We start from the raw sequence: 14062 nt of genomic DNA, 5'->3' as shown, positions 1-14062 counted from the left end.
TTGCGTGATAGTTGTTATGCATTGATTGATAAAGAATTTTGAACGGGGAAAAAATTTCTGTCTTTTTTGTTTCGATAATCAAAGAGCTCTTTCCATTTGTTCCAAACCCCCCCCCCCACCCCCCGCCTTTGCCTTCTCCCCCCCCCCCTCCCCTTCAAAATAATGACAGACATTCATGTTAGAGAAGTGACCTTTTTATTTATTCTTTATTTCTCCCTCATTTTCTTGACAATTGATTTGCCCACGTTTTCATTTTTCTTAATTAAAGTGTTTTAATATAATGTGTAGACAGTTTTCTTTAAAAAAAATAATAAAAATAGAAACGAAAATTGATAAAAATACAATAAAAATATTAAAAATATTGAAAGAGAAATAAATCTGATAAAATAAAAATAATAAAAATAAAAATAATAAATATAATGATAAAAAAAATAAACCTAAAAATAAAGGTATGATATGATTCGTCTCACTTCAGTTAAAGCAAAAAATATGAATGAATGATTTCCTCAGTTGTTATATAAATCACACATCTTCCACAAAACACGAATGAGCTTATTTAGAAGCACGAACAGAAGAATTACCAATTGAAAGAGATCCCTTTAGCACAGTTATGATGCATTCTCGTAAAACGCAACCTATAAAAAATCTCCTTAGTGGCGTAGTGCCGTCAGTGCCCCTCTTGCGGTGCACTGTAGGCTTTGACGTAAGGTTCTTTGCTGCGCCCCTTCATCCCCTAGCCCCAACACCTTGCATTCTTTTTAGTGTACCTCCGTTCATATTCTCTTTCTCCTATCCTAACAATTCTTTCATAGTGCAACTGCTTTGAGGTTTTCCTCCAGTTACACCTTTCGGAACTGTTTTAATGCCAGCTTCAGTTTCAGTGGTGAGTGACCTCATAGGTCCCAGCGCTGAGCCTCCGGCCTAAAGTCCACCTAGTAATATTCCTGGCAAAAGGCCTAAAGTCTACCCAATAACATTTCCTGGAAAAGGCCAAAAGTCTACTTAGTTATCATTCCTGGAAAAGGCCCTAAAGTCTAACCCAGTAACATTCCTGGAAAAAGTCCCTAGAGGTCCTACCTAATAACATTCCTGGAAAAGGCCTAAAGTCTAACCTAGCAACATTCCTGGAAAAGGCCTAAAGTTTACCATAGTAACATTCTTGGTAAAAGGCCCTAAAGTTCTACCCTAGTAACCATTTCCTAGAGAAGGCCTAAACAGTCTACCTAGTAACATTCCTAGAGAAGGCCTAAAGTCTACTAGTAAACATTTCCTGGAAAAGGCCTAAAGCCTACCTATCTAACATTCCTAAGAAAAGGCCTAAAGTCTACCTAAATAAAATTCTGGAAATTCCCATAGGTCTAAAACCAGGAACCCATCCTGGAAAAGGCCAAAAGTCTACCCTTAGTAACTTCCTGGAAAAGGCAAAAGTCTACTTAGTAACATTCCTGGAAAAGGCCTAAAGTCTACCTAGTAACATTCCTGGAAAAGGCCAAAGAACTACCTTGTAACATTCCTGGAAAAAGCCTAAAGTCACCTAGTAACATTCCTGGAAAGGCCTCCAAAGTCTACCTAGTTCCAACCATTCCTGGAAAGGCCAAAAGGTCTACCTATTAACATCCTGGAAAAGGCCTAATATCTATCTAATAACATTCCTGGAAAAGGCCTAAAGTCTGCCTGGTAGCATTCCTGGAAAAGCGTTGACGTCAGCACTTACCTCGCCCGTGGGGAAGGAGATCGCACCGCCCGACGGACCACGGAACGGTTTTCGAAAAGCTCCAGGACTTGGCTCTGCTCTGTGGCCATGGTGACGGCTGGAAGGGAATTCCTCTCGCGTCCTCAACCCTGTTGTTGGAAAGTCATGGAGGTGTTAGTTAAAACCGAAACCAAAGAAAGAGAGAGAGAGAGAGAGAGAGGTAGGGATGATATAGACCTGGAAGGGGTTGAATGATTTCAATTAAGTTGTTTCACATATAAGTGAAGGTCCCCTTTTCAAGTCAAGTTAAAATTAAAACCATGAGAGAGAGAGAGAGAGAGAGAGAGAGAGAGAGAGAGAGAGAGAGATGATGATGTAGATCTGGAAGGGGTTGAATGACTTTAAGTTGTTTCACATATAAGTGAAGAAGTGAAGGTCCCCTTTTTAAGTCAAGTTAAAACTAAAACCATAGCGAGAGAGATGTTGAGTAGCAGAGATTATGTAGACTTAAAAAAAGTTGAATGACGTTAAGTTGTTTCACATAAAGTGAAATTATTATTATTATTATTATTATTATTATTATTATTATTATTATTATTATTATTATTATTATTATTATTATTATTATTATTATTTTTATTATTAGGGAAAAACTCTCTTTCACGAGAGTAAATATAATGTTCACAAGGGGTGTAATAAAAATTTTTTAAGATTCCGTGTATAATTTTAAATCACTACAAAATAATATAAAATTTTAAGATTCTGTGTACAGTTTAAATTATAACACGGAATCTAACATTTTTCAATATTGTAAAGTGTTTTTAAATCAGACAAGGGATCTTAACATCTTTTATTGTTGTGGACCCCTTAGAAACATTTATTATTATTGTTACAAGTGTCTCACCACTTGCTATAAACATCCCGAGAAACGAAAAAAAAATAATTATCTCGGAAAAAAATAAAATTAACAAAACTGAGAAACAAAGCAATCCTTACCTGTCAGGAGTCTCGTAGGAGAGTGACGAGCTGCCCTGGACACCTGTTATATATATAAGCACAAGGTGTGATAAGGAGGGATTGGGAACCTCAAGTTACCTATTTCTTATTTTGAATTTTGCTCTTGGGTGTACACACTTATTAAGTGGCGTATTTACGTTTGCTTAGAAACGGTGAATTGTCTGTGTATTTGTGTATGTATGTTTGTATGTGTATATATATATTATATATATATATATATATATATATATATATATATATATATATATATATATATATATATATTTATATATACTATTTTTATTTATTTATTTGTATTTATATACATATGAGTTTGTGTTTGTAGATAAAATTACCTTTTTTTATGCTGATTCATGACCGTCTTACGACCTGGTAAAGTCGTTATCGTACATTTACCAAATCTGAGCAGTGCCTTTGACGAATCCTGACCAGCTTACACGAATATCTAAAAAGAAAAAGAAAATATCATCGCTCTTATCACTTCGCACTCTGCCTCCTCAGAGATGCAGAAAGTAACAAGAAAAATATTCTTTATCTTTACTGAAATGGAACTAAGAATGTATGTTCAATGAAATTGAATCTCTGCTTTCAGAATGTGCTGTAAAGATCTTATTACTGTGGTGTCTGTCCTAGTACAATCCAGTGTCTTAGAACTCACAGGTATGTTGACAAACCCTTGTGTGTAAGGGATGACCTGGTTATCTTTTTAATTCATTATATATATATATATATATATATATATATAGTATTATATATCTGTGGGTTATATATATATATATAAATATATATATATATTATATATATATCATATATTTATATTATAATAATATAAATAGATCTATCTATTAAGTAATAGATAGGTATATATATATATATAGATATATATATATATATATATTAATATATATATATATATATACTATATATATTAATAATATATATATGATATATATATTACATTATATATATATATATATATATATATATAATTTGTAAGTGTTTGCTTGTAATTATAAAGTTTCCGTAAGTAATTGTAATTATTTAAAACATGCCTATATAAATTATATAACTAGACATTTGAAATTAAAAGTAAAATAATAAATGAACGTAAAATTAACCTGTGTTATTCGGTCCTTCTATTTGAATGTTGTAAATAATTACAATTACACACGGAAACTTTATAATTACAAGCAAACTCTTGCAAATTATGCCAGCGAATGTACTATTTCTTCGTAATTATCGGATACGTTGTTATTAGTACAAAGTTGTCCATTTTCCCTTTTCCCTTTCTCCTGACTCCAGAACTCATATCCTTCCTTTGTAACCCCAGAGTCCCCTTATATTGATCTCCTCAACACGCGTGTAATGTTAACATACTTACAGAGTTACCTGGGAGTGTTGCAGAGTTATACACAAGTGAATTGTCAGTATCATGTGTGTTTACAGGGCCGGATTTAGGGGGGGGGGGGGGCGGGCCAAAGAGGGCACAGGGGCCTCCACATTTTAGGGGTCCTCAAAAAAAGGACCCAGGCTTAAATAATTTTTAATTTCAGTAAAAGTTTTTTAGTCAGGAATAAAACAAAATTGTGGATATTTATGATTTATCTTTTTTCATCACGGAAAACTACAGTGAAACCGAAAGTAAAAAAAAACGTGATATTATTAGAATTTTAGGGTATGTTTACAGTTACCCCTAAAATTACCTCCTATCTATTTTTGAATGCATTGTTGGTTGACAAAATCGGAAGGGACGGTTTGTAGGTAAGTCTTGACTTCAAATATTTCTATATATTTTTTGGTTTTTGTGAGTTTATTTATTGAATGTATGTATTTGTACCATTGTCTGCGTGATCAGTGGCGGTTCTTCCTATGGGCGGTATGGGCGGTTGCCCAGGGTGGCACTTGGGAGGGGGCGGCATTGGCCACTCCCAAATGCAGATCAAACCATGAGCGCCTGAGTCTATCTATACCGTATGTATAAAAGTCCCATAAAAGGAGAGAGAGAGTGAGAGACGGAATTTGACGAGTACGATACTCGTAACGAAGAGAGAGAGAGGGGCTTTAACGCGTACCATACTGGTGACAGCGTCAACGCTCCTCACTCTGCATAACATCCTTGTGAGTGGCATCAGAGGTAAGTGAAAAGTTTCGTGTTGATAATTTTCTTCCAGTAATTGATCAGTTTTTGAGTTCCCTTAATCAACGTTTGAAGGTCTACGAGAACACCTGTTCCCTGTTCGGTTTCTTATCTGGACTGGAATCACTGAGCTGTACTGAAATAGAAGCAGCTGCAGTAAAATTAGTTTGTGAATATAAAGATGATCTGGATCAATCACTTGGTGTTGAACTTGTACAGTTTGCAGCTTTTTTCACCGTTTCTGGATGATTATGTTAAGACTGATAGCTTTGGGAAGGAACATTTCCTTTACAAATTGCTGCTAGACAAGAAAGTTGCAGATACTTTTCCTAATGTTGAGATAATGCTACGGATGTACTTGGTGCTTATGGTCACAAATTGCTCTGGAGAACGTTCATTCAGCAAAATGAAGTATATCAAAAACAGACTTCGTACTACAATGCACCATGATCGACTCAGTCACCTGGCTTTGATGAGCATTGAGTATGACATCCTCAGAGACATTGACTTTGACATATTGATCACCAAATTTGCAAGGGTTGGCCAAGTCTCGCAAAGTGTCTGGTCTGTAAATACAGATACCGCTTTAGCTTTTCTATTCTACGAAGAAACTTTGGTTTTGGCTTTAAGATTGGCGGCACTGAGTATGGGTCATGCTTCCTAATCACCTTCGAAAATTGGTCAGTTTGTACAGTCAGGTGTGAAGAGTCCTGATGAGTGAAGGCAAACTAACATATTTAGATTTATGGTAATAAAACATATGTTATTTATTTGAAATTGCTTTTCATAATCTTTTTATACTCGAGTGTACAGAGTCAGGAGAGGTCATTTTGCACACGTGATTAAGATGACCAAAATTCATTACTGGCAGGACCGGCAATGATGATTTCCCGCCCCCTGGTGAGGCTTGCTTCGCTCGCCACCCGCCTCAAGCAGGTTGGGCCTCCACACATAGATTGCCCAGGGGCCTCCACATGCCTAAATCCGGCCCTGCGTGTTTATATATATATATATATATATATATATATATATATATATATATATGTAACCAATTTCGCTCTTACTTCATTTCCTCTCGTCCTTGAAATAAATAACAGACACCGCTTTTGATGCTCCCTTGCAGAGAAGGATTGAATATAGTTTGTTTTTTATATATATCTTCTTGAGGACAGTTCAAAATTTATAGTGTCCTCAAGGATTGAATCACTGTATTACGACAGAGAAACTTTTTAATATATTTTAAAAAACTGACAAAAAACAACTATGTTTTTTCTATTGAGAAGTAAGGCATCATATATATATATATATATATATATATATAATATATATATATATATATATATATATATATATATATATATATAAACACGCAGGGCCGGATTTAGGCATGTGGAGGCCCCTGGGCAATCTGTGTGGAGGCCCACCCTGCTTGAGGCGGGTGGCGAGCGAAGCAAGCCTCACCAGGGGGCGCTGTAAGCTCCATATAATATATATATATATATATATATATATATATATATATATATATATATATATATATATATATATATATATATATATATATATACATACATATAATATATATATATATAACGATGCCTTACCTCTCAATAGAAAAAACATAGTTGTTTTTTGTCAGTTTTAAAATATATTAAAAAGTTTCTCTGTCGTAATACAGTGATTCAATCCTTGAGGACACTATAAATTTTGAACTGTCCTCAAGAAGATATATATAAAAAACAAACTTTATTCAATCCTTCTCTGCAAGGGAGCATCAAAAGCGGTGTCTGTTATTTGATTCAAGGACGAGAGGAAATGAAGTAAGAGTGAAATTGGTTACACAATGGCGTCTCCGTCTCGCGAGGAGATACGACAATTCTTGGAGGCGTTCGCTGTAGTACACAGGATGCAGGGATTTCCAGTTTGTCCAAATTCGCATTCCTTTATCGCATACATTTCGATTCTGCTAAGGCCCAGAAAATCATGGAGACTTAAAAAAGCTAGATAGGTTCAAGATAAGATTCGCGGTTTCCTGTTATTGAAAAGTCGTATGATTTTCATATTAGCTGCTTTGTTGGTGAATAAGTGCATGCACATGTAGTACACGTTCGATGCAAATTTTAACACCGTTTTTAAATAATCAGTTCGCTCTTAATATTAGAGTTTGATATAGTTTTTTTGTGAGCTCGTGCGCGTCTGTGTGTGCATAAAACAAAGCCATCAACGAAGGGGAGGAGAGCAGAGTACACAGTAGGCCTATTTAGGATCGGACTGTGCCACCGACCACACTATTAACTTTGACAAATGAACCCGCGCCAAAACATCTGTATCGACGCCATACTCCTCGTCATTAGGCGGTTCTAAAGCACCTCTGGCCGCTTATTCTCGTAGGATGTAGCATCACTTTTCTTTGTACTGTTCTCATTGAATTATAAAATGCCGAAACTTACCAAAGAAGCATAGGCTTATAAGAAGTATGATGCCATTTGGAAGATGAGTTCACTACACCGAGGTTATCATAACGGCTCGATTTCATCCATTAGACGTATTTTTTCTCTCTTTTTTTATCCATTTCGTATGGGTCCCTCATTCTAGTTTCACTCTCGGTTAATAGGCCTACTCGTTATACGATGGGTTGGGCTCGGAAAGTTCAATCAGGCAGGCCTTCTGTGATCAAATAGACAAATCAATTCCCCCTAACACAAATATACCCCGAAGCATGGCTCCATGACTTTCCTTTCTCTCTTTCTCTCTCTCAACTCCTCCGTGACGTTTGAATTCTATCAACGATCAAATCGCGTCCATATGTACCACCAATATTCCCTTCTTTCTTTATACAACTTGTTCTAAAATACAGACAAATGCATTTTATATAATAGTAGCTTACATAACTTGTAAATGACCCCCCAAAAAATATTAAGTGTTTTTTTTTCTTTTTCATTTTCCATATTTATATCCTCAATGACAGGTCTGTGACAAAAATATCATTATGGAGGAATGTAGACTATTTTTTTCATCAAGACAAATTGCAGTGCTATTTTGAGAGGGTGTGGTATTGATAGCATTCCAGCTATTTATAAGTATCTTTATTCCCTAATGGAAATCACTTGTAATGTCTTTTGCGCGGCACACTGTACATAATACTGTCAGTTGCCTATTTGGATTAAGTACTGTTTTTTTTCTGCTGTTGTGTAGATGTTTAAATTCAACATTATACCAGTAAGATGCTGATTCTTGCTCTAATGTTCACTGGGCGTGTAACTTTGAAAATGCATTTAAAAACTATAGTCTACGATATATGAATTAGGTAATTTTAACCTACGTGTTTACCTTCAACTTTACTTTGAATAATGTCCTTACTTTTTTTATGAAGTGTGACGTCAGCAAGGCAGCAAAGGATTAATGGGACTAATAATAAGAAAATGTTTAAGAAAACTTCAGTAGTGCTGCGCCTCTTAATATGCCTACATCGTAATCTTCGTCCTGTCCCAGAGCCTTCATCTTTCCTTTATTCAGAAACTTTGAAATTAATGTTAGTAATGATTTTATTATCACTTAATGTCAGTTTTACCCTGAAAAATAGACAGAACTTCTTACATTCATATATATATATATATATATATATATATATATATATATATATATATATATATATATATATGTATATATATATATATATATATATATATATATATATATATATATATATATATATATATATATATATATATATATATATATATATATATATATATATATATATCAATGGCTGGATGGGGCTGGTTGATGCTAATAGCGACGGCTAGATGGTGCTGGTTGTTGCTAATAGCAACAGCTAGATGGTGCTGCTTGTGGCTAATAGCAACGGCTAGATGGCGCTGGTTGAGGCTGATAGCGATGGTTAGATGGCCATGGTTGAGGCTATTATTGACGGCTAGATGGCGCTGGATGAGGCTAATAGCAACAGCTAGATGGTGCTACTTGGGGCTAATAGCAACGGCTAGATGGCGCTGGTTGAGGCTGATAGCGATGGTTAGATGCCATGGTTGAGGCTATTATTGACGGCTAGATGGCGCTGGTTGAGGCTAATAGCAACAGCAGCTAGATGGTGCTGCTTGGGGCTAATAGCAACGGCTAGATGGCGCTGGTTGAGGCTAATGTCGACGGCTAGATGGCGCTGGTTGAGGATAATAGCAACGGCTAGATGGTGCTGGTTGAGGCTAATAGCAACGGCTAGATGGCGCTGGTTGAAGCTAATAGCACGGCTATATGGTGCTGGTTGAGGCTGATAGCGATGGTTAGATGGCGCTGGTTGAGTCTAATGTCGATGTTGATGGCTAAATGGCACTGGTTGAGGCTAATAGCAACGGAAGCGTGGAGCTGGTTGAGCCTGATAGCGATGGTTAGATGGCTCTAGTTGAGGCTAATAGCAACGGCTAGATGGCGCTGGTTGAGGCTAATAATGATGGCTGGATGGGGCTGGTTGATGCTCATAGCAATGCCTAGATGGCGCTGGTTGAGGCTAATAGCGATGGCTAGATGGCGCTGGTTGAGGTTTATAGCGATGGCTGGCTGGGGCTTGTTGATGCTTATAGCAATGCCTAGATTGCGCTGGTTGAGGCTAATAGCAACAGCTAGATGGCGCTGGTTGAGGCTGATAGCGATGGTTAGATGGCGCTGGTTGAGGCTAATAGCAAAGGCTAGATGGCGCTGGTTGAGGCTAATAGTGATGGCTGGATGGGGCTGGTTGATGCTCATAGCAATGCCTAGATGGCGCTGGTTGAGGTTTATAGCTATGGCTAGATGGCGCAGGTTGAGGTTTATAGCGATGGCTGGATGGGGCTGGTTGATGCTTATAGCAATGCCTAGATGGCGCTGGTTGAGGCTAATAGCAACGGCTAGATGGCGCTGGTTGAGGCTGATAGCGATGGTTAGATGGCGCTAGTTGAGGCTAATAGCAACGGCTAGATGGCGCTGATTGAGGCTGATAGCGATGGTTAGATGGCGCTAGTTGAGGCTAATAGCAACGGCTAGATGGCGCTGGTTGAGGCGAATAGTGATGGCTGGATGGGGCTGGTTGATGCTCATAGCAATGCCTAGATGGCGCTGGTTGAGGTTTATATCTATGGCTAGATGGCGCAGGTTGAGGTTTATAGCGATGGCTGGATGGGGCTGGTTGATGCTTATAGCAATGCATAGATGGCGCTGGTTTAGGCTAATAGCAACGGCTAGATGGCGCTGGTTGAGGCTGATAGCGATGGCTAGATGGCGCTGGTTGAGGTTTATAGCGATGGCTGGAAGGGGCTGGTTGATGCTTATAGCAATGCCTAGATGGCGCTGGTTGAAGCTAATAGCAACGGCTATATGGTGCTGGTTGAGGCTGATAGCGATGGTTAGATGGTGCTGGTTGAGGCTAATGTCGACGGCTAGATGGCGCTGGTTGAGGCTGATAGCAACGGCTAGATGGCGCTGGTTGAGGCTAATAGCAACGGCTAGATGGCGCTGGTTGAGGCTAATAGCAACGGCTAGATGGCGCTGGTTGAGGCTAATAGCAACGGCTAGATGGCGCTGGTTGAGGCTGATAGCAATGGTTAGATGGCGCTTGTTGAGGCTAATAGCGATGGCTAGATGGCACTGGTTGAGGCTTATAGCGATGGCTGGATGGGGCTGGTTGATGCTTATAGCAATGCCTAGATGGCGCTGGTTGAAGCTAATAGCAACGGCTATATGGTGCTGGTTGAGGCTGATAGCGATGGTTAGATGGCGCTGTGAGGCTAATAGCAACGGCTAGATGGCGCTGGTTGAGGTTAATAGTGATGGCTGGATGGGGTTGGTTGATGCTTATAGCAATGCCTAGATGCCGCTGGTTGAGGCTAATAGCGATGGCTAGATGGCGCTGGTTGAGGCTTATAGCTATGATCGCTGGTTGATGCCAATAGCGACAGCTATATGGCTTGGTTGAGGCTTATAGTGACGGCTAGATGGCGCTGGTTGAGCTGGTTGATGCTAATAACGATGGCTGGATGGCATTGGTACAACAGAGAAGTAGTCAATATATATATATATATATATATATATATATATATATATATATATATATATATATATATATATATATATATATATACATATATATATATATATATATATATATATATATATATATATATATATATATATATATATATTATATATATATATATATATATATATATATATATATATATATATATATATAGTATATATATATATATACATATATATACATATATATACATATATACATATATATATAAATATATATATATATATATATATATATATATATATATATATATATATATATATATATATATATATATATATATATATATATATATATATATATATAATATATATATATATATATATATATATATATATATATATATATATATATATATATATATATATATATATATATATATATATATATATATATATATATATATATATATATATTATATATATATATATATATATATATATATATATATATATATATATATATATATATATATATATATATATATATATATATATATATATATATATATATATATATATATATATATATATATATATATATTATATATATATATATATATATATATATATATATATATATATATAATATATATATATATATATATATATATATATTATATATATATATATATATATATATATATATATATATATATATATATATATATATATATATATATATATATATATATATATATATATATATACATGGGGGAAAACCCCCATGTATTCACAAGGTAAGCGTGGACACGAAACGGAAGGCAGACCCCCACACCCATTACATAGACAGGCTCTCTCTCTCTCTCTCTCCCGGCAATCACCCCATCTCTCTCTCTCTCTCTCCACCTCTTTCTCTCCATTCTAACAGGTAATGAAAATGAGAGATTTGCATCATAACATCACGTTTATTTACAATAATAACTAAATCAATTAACTAAGTAACCCAGTCTTACAGACTAACATTGTCAAGTCACCCAAAAGGTCCACACCTCTCCCTGGGACCTCTTTTGTCCCCCCGAAATCCAGATCCGTCTGTCAAAGATACAGAACACATCCCGGTAAGTACACACACAAGTTTAAAGACAAAGTTAATAAAATGGAACATCTTACAAGATATCAAACAAGCCATCTCTTTGGCTAAAGTAAAGGTAACACTTACCCATTCCCAACCGGACACTAAACACTATGTCACAAAAAACTCCCCCGGCGAATGCCACGGCATCTTTGCCTATGACTCGAAGCCCTCTGTCAAAATCCCTCCCATAGGCTTGGGTATGAACGCTTTTAACAGAAAGAGGCGCACACGCACATACGAACACACAGTTCGCTAGCACCTCGCGGTTCTAGCTGCATCTAGTTTCACAAAGGCACTTTGGGAAGAGTTCATAAACTGTCGTACATTGACTTCCTGAATCAAGCACTTTTATCTCACGCCATCCCCTAGAAACTCATTGATCAGCTATTCTCAGGTCGTTACTCTGCCCTGTCCTCCACATTCCACAGGTTACAGAGAACGTACGAACAATATATTATTAATCAAAACCCTATGTCTTACAGATTGCTCGGCCTCGCACCTATATGCTAGCCCCCGCCTAGCAAAATTGCTTATACAAAACACTGGCCGGCTTAAAACAAAATAAGTAAAACTGCACGTCTCTGGCATTATAAAATAAAGTCTTATCACGCTTTATCTCCCAATAACACAAGACGCATTTTCTCTCATATTTTCTGCATTAGGATTCTTGAATATCCCTCTTCGCTTGTCTGCAAGTAGCTGCACAGACAGTAGACTGTAGCAGGCTGTAGCAACTGTAGGAAGACGGAATGCCTCCCTCATCGTAGAAGACTCTCACGGCTTCTTGTAGATCCCCAAAAGACACGCTTTAGAATTCTCTCGATCATCCATCATAATAATAATAATAATAATAATAATAATCCTTTATTTCCAATTGTACATTGGGTATTCTACATAAGTAGCCATATCAGTATCAAACATTTTGAATTTAACTCTTACATAAAACTTGGTATAGGTTAAGAATATCAAAATCAGTAAAATAGCAATAACATAAATACCATAGGAAACTATTTGAAACTATGTATATAGACAATCATAGGTAAAATGAGCTTCAAATAGAAATCTAATAGTCATAAATTATCAATAAATAAGTATATAAAAATATGTACAGGCAATACAAAACGAAGACAGTTCTAAAAAAGATAGGATATGTAGTAAAATCAGATAGTCATAAAATTTTCAATAAATAAGTCTTAGCAAATATGTACAGACTCAGAACCCATGTTGAATTAGGATACCTGGATTTAAGAACTACAATGCAGTATCAGTTAGTAAAACATATAAAAATAAGCCAGATCAAAATCTAAGAACAAAGTAATAATAATTAAAAGAACAATTAAGACTCTGTTAAAAGTAAACTCCTTAGTTTTGACTTGAAAATAGACACAGAGCCAGCTTCTTTTATTTCACGTGGCTGTTCATTATACAACACTGGACCTCGGACTCTGATTTGCCGTGAGCCAATACTAGTTTTATGTCTTGCAACATACAAATCATCCCTTTGGCGTGTAGTGACATTACTGAATAAAGATACTGGTGGGAAACTGTATAACCAATCTGGAATTTTATTATTTAAAAGCTTTATATACCATAATGCACATGTCAAGAGTATACTGGTCTCTTATTTTCAACCATTCCAATTCCTTTAAATGTGGAGTTACATGTTCAAACTTTCTAATGTTGCCAACAGCCACTCTTGCTGCAAAGTTCTGCAGCTTTTGTACTCTTTGTAGCTGTGATTTGTTAGTACATCCCCAAACTTTTTAAGCAATATTTTATATAACTTAAAGCTAGTGACTGGACGACTATCTTGCGAGTACTTGACTCAAAATGATCTTTTACTCTATTTAAGTATATAAGAGTACCCATTACCTTTTTATACATTTCGTCTATGTGACAGTCAAAGTTCATGTACCGATCGAAATGAACACCTAAATTTTTCACAGTCGTCATTGGCTTAATTATATTTCCATTAAAATTTATCTGTACCTCATCTCCAATATCCGACACATATTGCCTGGATCCAATAATGATAAACTGTGTCTTTTTCTCA

At 36.0% G+C, this 14062-nt stretch overlaps 1 protein-coding gene across 1 annotated transcript in view; it reads right to left on the bottom strand.

Moving 5' to 3' along the window:
* LOC135221111 (phenoloxidase 2-like) overlaps nucleotides 1-1840 on the bottom strand; it is a 49620-nt gene extending 47780 nt beyond the window's left edge. The window contains 2 exon segments of the mRNA XM_064258928.1: nucleotides 1715-1767; nucleotides 1770-1840. Of these exon segments, the coding sequence (XP_064114998.1) occupies nucleotides 1715-1767; nucleotides 1770-1803 (87 nt within the window). The 5' untranslated portion in view covers nucleotides 1804-1840.
* Between the last annotated feature and the right edge of the window lie 12222 nt (nucleotides 1841-14062).

Source organism: Macrobrachium nipponense, chromosome 2 (assembly GCF_015104395.2).
Source record: "Macrobrachium nipponense isolate FS-2020 chromosome 2, ASM1510439v2, whole genome shotgun sequence".
Classification (NCBI taxonomy): domain Eukaryota; kingdom Metazoa; phylum Arthropoda; class Malacostraca; order Decapoda; family Palaemonidae; genus Macrobrachium; species Macrobrachium nipponense.
This window is presented reverse-complemented; position numbering and strand designations above follow the sequence as displayed.